Source organism: Electrophorus electricus, chromosome 6 (genome assembly GCF_013358815.1).
Source record: "Electrophorus electricus isolate fEleEle1 chromosome 6, fEleEle1.pri, whole genome shotgun sequence".
Classification (NCBI taxonomy): Eukaryota; Metazoa; Chordata; class Actinopteri; order Gymnotiformes; family Gymnotidae; genus Electrophorus; species Electrophorus electricus.
Window position 1 is genome coordinate 122,447 of NC_049540.1, and position 7,554 is coordinate 130,000.

The following is a 7,554-nucleotide window of genomic DNA, read 5'->3' on the forward strand; positions in this document are numbered from 1 at the left end:
ATGTAACAATTTCAGGAAACTAGTATTTCTGCTCAAAGCCTGATGATAAACTAAATTTCTCAGATTATTTGAGCTCAGAATCAAGTCCAGCAAAAATCTAAATATTCTTCAATTATGGTTCTAACTTGAAAAACACTGTAGAACATTCTTAAGTTATGCCTGTTTTATAGAAGAAATTAAACAGTATGTTGTCAAACGCCGTTATATTTTAGGAGCTCTAATGCCCTCTAGTGGACATGTGTGTTAGACAATAAACAATTAATACCTGCAGCCCAGGAATATGATGCTTCAGGCTAGCAGATGATTATCAAAGATTTTATTAATAATCTTATCATCTTACTGTACATGGATGCAAACACACCCCCCAACACACAATAAAACACCAAACCTGAATAAAAAACATTTCCATAAAAATGCACACAAAAACAAACTTAATTTAATGTCCATTAATGAATAAAGAAAACATCCATCAGTAGATAACCCACCAGTTTAAGGATACAGACAGTAATTGTCCACATATCGTTGTCTGAGATGATTTACAGCCCAGGAACCAGTTTACCATGTTCTCCAGAACATCTGTAAACCCTCTGCACTAAGAATGTGTGTTATAGTCCATCATAACATGTTATGGTTCATGTAGTAAAAAGGATGATAAAGATGTATGCCCAGAGTTCCACCATGTAGGAGGACACATCGGGAATACCAGCAGATTCCAGGAGCTCCACTGCATAGAAGGAAATGTCAGGAATACCGGCAGGTTCCAGGAGCTCCACTGCATGGCTGGACAGGTTCCAGGAGGTTCAGCAATCAGTTGTCATTCACAGCTCAGCTACAGGGTAAACCCACCTGAACAGGCATCACACACCCACACACACACACACCCACACACACACACACAACCTTCTTCATCTGTGCAAAGATTTAAAACAGTACCCAAACCAAAAGGAAGAGCCTGTATTGATGTGCACGGGTTCTGACATGTGCTCCATAAAGCCAGAGTGAACTCTTCATCCACAAAGACAGGATCCAAACTTCAGAACCACATTTTCACAAATCATAGCTGTTAACAGCTCTGCTTCCATCCAAGTGTTTTTATTTAAAAATGTCTTAAGGGCAGACATGGGGAAATGGACTTTTGAACTGTAAAATAACATGCAAGGTAAAATCAAATACTTCCTTCGTAATGAGGTGGGAGTGAGCAGCACAGAGTAGGAGTGGCTAATGGGGGAGGGGTTTGTGAGGGAGGAGGGGCTAAAATAGTCTGGTGAGTCTTGAATTAGCATTATGAGTTCATTCAGACGAGCTTTTCTCTGCTGTTTTCTGTGTTTCATATTTTTGCATGTAACAGTCCATTAACTGTTGGTGAACATTATCACAATGACACTAACAGTGTTTTTTTATTGTTTTTGGGAAACTGAGTGCTGATTGCACGCCTCCATGTATGACGACATCACGTTGCCTCAGGTACATCATCAACTAACCTGTATTCCCATCCAGGCTATCAACTTGGGACCAGAACGGAACTTTAGTATGAAAAAGGACACGTTACCAAGGACACTGCGAGATGATCTCATGATATCAAAACACACACACTTTCATAACACACACTCATCTCACACACACACTTCTCATACACACTCTACTAGGCGTGTGCAGTTTTTTGTGTATTTATGTTCTTACAGCCTAAAGGCAACATTCATTTAAATAACTTTTTCCCCTCTGGCACAAGCGAATAAAGTCTTGTTGCTATGACGATGTTTGTCGCACTGATGTCTGTAGTCGGTGTGACTGATATCACCAAGCTCAACACACATCAGACTGTTAAAGAATCAGATACATATCAGACTGTTAAAGAATCTGACACATATCAGACTGTTAAAGAATCTGAGGTCCTTTCTCCAACCAACCCAGCATTCCTGAAGCAAGGCTGTCGTGTCCGCCCAACTTCCAGCGTGGAGGCGTGGTTGGCCCTGGCCTGCATCCTACAGTAGCGGTGGCTTCCCGTTGGCCCTCTCAGTCAGCAGCGTCAGCGCTCCAGAGGCAAAGTCCCGCAGTACCTGCACTGTTTCTCGCTGCAGGCGGAGAGACTCGCGAGCAAACTCCTGCTGTGTCTCGGCCAGCTGCTGCGCCGACTCGGCCAGCAGCTCCAGGGAGCGCGAGACCGTTGCCAGCAGTGCATTGGTGGCGTGCTGCTCCTGCACACTCAGGCTAGCACTCTGCGCTAACTGCTCTCGTGTGCCATCAGACTCAGCATCCATGGTGGGAGGGTTCAGCTGGACGGGGGCGTGGTTAGAGGAGGAGGCGGCATGCTTTAAGTTACTACCGGTAAGAGTTACGTTGTCCTCCGAGTACGAGTTGTTTACAGATGACAGGGATGAGGGAGGATAGACGTCATGGCGATCGTCATCCGAGTCTGGCAATCGAGATTCAGCGTCTAAAAAGCACAGCAGTTAAAGTTACAATTCCATATGGTACAAGGGCAGTTAAAGTTACATTCCCCACCGTATCAGGGCAGTTAATGTTACATTCCCTACAGTAAGGCACCTGGTATAAGAACATGTTAAGAGTCTTATATTTTAATATCTCAATCCATCATATTATTAATATATTATACTAATATGTGCTTGTTCCCATGCACAGTATTATATACAGCATTATATTAAAAATTATATAAAATATATTCATATAATTCATATAAAATCCCAGAATTGTGATGCTCCAGTCATGGTATGTACTCAAACCAAATTAAACAGCACACATAGGTATACACAAAATGTTATTATAAATCATATATCTTAGCAAGTAAGTTACCAAGGAGTCATCGCAGTAGGCATGTGTTTCTCTCTCCTGTCAATAACCGGTCAGATCAAATGCAATCCTTGCTAATTACTAGTAGCATTCCATGCCATATTACACTAATACTCCTTAACAGATTTAAAAGTTAAGAGTGTTAAAGGTGCCATAGAACACAAAACTGGATATAACTTGGCATAAGTGAACATGGAACTGACAAACCATAACTGAATAAGTAGAACTCAGTACATGGAACTGACCTGCCATGAATCTTCGAGTGTTCTCATCTCCATTTAAGCAAAACAGGGTCCTTAAAATACCAGACTGTTACATAATGGTCTTGACCATTTAATATTTATGACTCCAAAATGTGCAAACACCAGACCACATTCTAGCCCAGGAAATACTACCATGGACCTGCACAGCCAAAACTACAACAGTTCTGCAACGTCAGACAGTAAACAATATTGAGAAGACCAGGACACTGAAGAGAGGGCAACAAACTCCACAGCACCCTGTGCTAGCACTGCCACTTGATCCTCTTTTTGTTGGCTGAATCCAGATCATTTTATATTGTAAGTTTCGAATTGAAAAGTTTAATTTACTTTGTGCTGTTGTCAAGATCTAAAGCAAGTAAGCTAGCTGGTAGAGGAAACGTTAGTTACTAGCAAGTTCTAAGAAACTAGCTAGCTAGCTAAACACAATGACAATCTAGATTATTTACACAAAGGTTTATTTTATTTTCCTGCCTGTGACACATTCAAAGAAACAGCCTGTGTTGTCATAAATCCACAAAATAAGATGCATCTTTGTCCTTCCCTGTCATGTAAACACACACACACAGAATTGGTAGATTTCTTTAAGAAGCTCAAGACCTGATTTGAATATTAAACAATTAATGTCTTAAAACGTAATCATCTCTTCCAGGAGGATGGGTTACGGTTTAGGGTTCTCCTCCAGGATGGGTTAGGGGTTAGGATTCTCTTCCAGGGTGGTGGCTTTCCCTGTGATTATGTGGAATGTGGTGTAAACTCTGACTTTTATAAAGTACATTTGCTGTGCTACTCTGTATGCAGTAAAAACAATGTTATGTTATGTGTGTAAGAGAAAGGTTTATCATAGGAGAACACAAGAACAGTGGTTACCTCACCTGCAATACTATTGATGTCATAATGCACTCCAAAAGCACCTACAGCAGCCTCGGTTACAGACGGCACTGGCCTTGCGTCAATGCCCCGGCCGGGCGAACTGTGGACAGAGCTTATGCCCAAAAAAAACGCCATCATCGTCATCGTCTCCTGCTCCTCCATCTTGGTCGTCTCTACGGCTGCGGGCGCGAGTGGAACGCGCTGCTTCCCATGGTTTCCTGTCCAGTTCTAAGATGGATTCCACAATACATTCCGTTGGGGACAGTTCAGGCTGCGAGAGCGAGGAGTGCGGAGCAGCGCTGCCACAGTGCAGTGCCGCTATTTTACGCTTAGTGTCACATTTTAAGTCCGACCATTTCTTTATGACCTCTGAGACCTCACGATCGCACTCGCCGATTTCGTTGACACGGTCAGTAATCTCCGCCCACTTCCTCCTCTTTAACTCTGTCGGAACTCCTGAGTTGAATTTCCCTAAACACACACACAAACACTATCTTTTACCTTTAGCACTAGTTTTGTTAGTGAAGGTCCAAATACCAACAATAATTTAAGGCAGTATTGGTCAACTTGCCTTGACATGGTAATACTTTACAGACACTCACCCACCACAATGTGTCGGTTCTTCCGAACCTCGTCAAGTAGAATATGAACTTCGCTGAAGGTGAAGTTGGCCTTCCGTTTTTTGTAACGAACCATGCTGTCCTGGCTGAGATACAGTGAAGATGACGACATTGTTCTGTGTGCGTGTGCCGTGGTCCCTCTGTCTCCTTTAGCTACCTGTGTGGGTATGAATGTGGGTTCTTACATTTGCATTGATACCATGTGCTTAATCCTTGTGTAGTCTGAATGGTCAAAAAAGACTTGCCACCAAGTTCCATTGCAGAGAAAACACACTAAAAGATGTTTTTTCAACTTGAAATTCGATTACTTTCCCTAAAGTGGTCCCAACATTCGAAAAGTGAAACACCGCTTTTGTTCATATTTCCATGAAAGCTGTACACCACCAGGGTACAAAGATTGTCTGAGGGTCAGTCTTAGGGTCACCCTGAATAATGGAGAGTGTGTGCTACTAAAAGAATTCTCACTAAACTAAAATGTTCTTTTGCTTGGGCGTCTCTTCCCTCTTATGGCCTCACACATCAACCAAGTTCACAGACAAAATAAAAGCAAAGTCAGACAAAAGAAACATTTCTTCTAAGCATTGTGTGCTGATGGGGAAGGCAGCCAGAGACAATAAAGGTGCTGCAGATGAAAATATCCCCGGTTCTCTTTTTGCTGAATCCATGAGTTCACATTTCACTGCCCAACAGGCTATAGATGTGATTTCTGATGTTCAGCAGGAACAAGAGAACACTCAAGAGAATAAGAGGAGTAGGTGTTCAAAAAGAAAAATGGTGCAGAATCCAATCCAGAGCATGATGGCTCATATTCAGGTGAAGAGGAAAACCCACTGAGATAAAACAGTCCAAGAACAGCAAAATAACATCATACTTGTCACCAGCACTGAATATCATAAGGATGACTCCAGAGCACCTCATGACCACACCATATGACCCCGGGGCCCCTTATGACCACACCATATGACCCCAGGGCCCCCTATGACCACACCATATAACCCCAGGGCCCCCTATGACCACACCATATGCAGCTGCCCATGCCCAGGACATCATCTAAACATTCTACATGCTCATCATGCAAGTTTGGAGGGTTTCTTAAATAAGGAGACTGGGCAAGGATGTGTGTGACTGACCTGCGGGTTTACATAAGGTGGCTAATCTTAGTCGGTGTGTATGGGTCCAGCGGTGAAGTCACATCTAGGTTTTGGGATGCAGTGAGTGGAAGCAAAATTTTCCATGCCCTAACACCACTGAAAGTGTTTCACTCTTTCTCAAGAATGTGATGATTTGATAACCATAAATGAAGATCTGTAAGATGTGTGAGACAAACTACAGCCATAATAAAAGTCTAGGAGAAGTGGGCAGAGCATCTGGATGCATTTTAAAAACCTACAAATGGTAAATAAATCTGAACCTGATCTCTTCCTAAAAATCAATGTTTGCACCTATACAGTTCCATCATAATATGGCTCTACTTTATTAGGGAAAACAATTGTGAACAATTATGACTAGTGTGCTGTAAAAACAAAAAAAACAAAACAACGAGTGCACTGATTAAATCTGGGCTTTTTGCAACGTTACAGAGGAAAAACCCAGACATTCACAAAATTAGTGACGGGTTGGTTCTTCATGCAAAATATATTTGTGGTTTAAAATTCAGTCAAGCGCCTTTATTTTAGGGGGTTAGTGAAGGCAGGACATTTTTGACCCTGAGGACAAGGGCTGTACACAGAATGTTAGGACAACACAAGGGTTGGTGGTTTACTGTCAGTTTAGCGCTGCAGGAGAGAAATATAAAATACTATAGTGCGATTAGATGGCTACATCTCTTACTGACTGATCCTTAAACAACACAAACAGAACATCAAAAGGGAATACATACGGTAGTTATCTAGAAATAATAAATGTGTAAAACCTACGAATCATTTAAAGATTAGCATGTGTTTTAACGGTTTAACATTAACGCGGTTTCAGTCCAAATGCTTGAGGTGGAATGTGATGGAAAATATTTTTAAATTAATAACAGTTTAGCAACTTCTAGCACCGTCGACAAACAACAAGATTGTTACGAGCTAGAACTAAACCTACAGGAGTGTCTTAAACCCCCCCCCCCCCCGTCCCCCCGTCTCAATGTGTGAACCAGCGCCATCGTGGTTAGCTAGCGAAATAATCGGTAGCTTGAAAACCTCTCTAAAATACAGCTAGCTAATTATCAGCCAGTAGGACACATCCGCATTAGGTATATATTTCCCATTTACTGCGTGTTGGCATTTTAAACGCGGAACAAGAATTCAACATGATCTATCCCTTAAACATGATGGGACATAAGCGCTTATTTTAACAACACCCAGCTACCCAACACTAGCTGGGCTAGCTAACCACAAACCCTTGTGTATGTATTGATAAAACACACACAACACTTTGTGACCAATTCACATGAATACTTAATAACGAGCACAAACAGGATGCATTAAAAATTACCTTGAAAAGCGGGATATGTAATTATTATTTGTTGTAACGTCCAGAAAGCCAGAAACTTCGTAGGAAGCAGGCAGCGCTGCGCAAACTCAGTAGCTTATAGGTCATCTCCACCTCCGAGGCGCAGGTGCACTTACGCAGTCTGACCGCAACACTGGACATGGCGCTGTTGCAATACCTAACCTCAGACGTTACAAACTTCGCTAGCGATGGCTGGACGTGACCGAAAGCGCTTATAACAAGCGTGTTAACCTTGATTAAAACTGCTTTATTCATCAGATTGTATGTAAGAGGTGAAATCTAACGTACTGTCTATACATAAAACAGTGATACCAAAACACACATTAGCATAACTGACTAAATATGTCTAACCTGATTTCTCCATAGGAAAACACACAAAAATAATGACACAAGGTCTTTATTATTAAAAATAACCGACACTGGACAATTAACTATTCAGTTCTCCCGCAGTATAGCTTTGGCGACCTCTACTGACCATGCAGAAATGGCACTTGCTG

At 42.0% G+C, this 7,554-nt stretch overlaps 2 protein-coding genes across 2 annotated transcripts in view; both read right to left on the minus strand.

The window, feature by feature from the left end:
• Window positions 1–299: 299 nt before the first annotated feature.
• zgc:153990 (uncharacterized protein LOC768125 homolog) lies at window positions 300–7,189 on the minus strand. Its single transcript, XM_027029503.2, is given in 5 exon segments — window positions 300–2,434; window positions 3,944–4,070; window positions 4,072–4,412; window positions 4,544–4,718; window positions 7,040–7,189. Coding segments are annotated over 4 exon segments (1,050 nt in total). The 5' UTR covers window positions 4,674–4,718; window positions 7,040–7,189; the 3' UTR covers window positions 300–1,982.
• A 249-nt stretch (window positions 7,190–7,438) lies between these two features.
• Window positions 7,439–7,554, minus strand: part of capns1a (calpain, small subunit 1 a) — a 10,497-nt gene continuing 10,381 nt past the window's right edge. The window contains exon 11 of the mRNA XM_027029505.2: window positions 7,439–7,554. This exon is cut by the window's right edge and continues 304 nt beyond it. The gene's annotated coding sequence lies outside the window, so the exon portion shown is untranslated.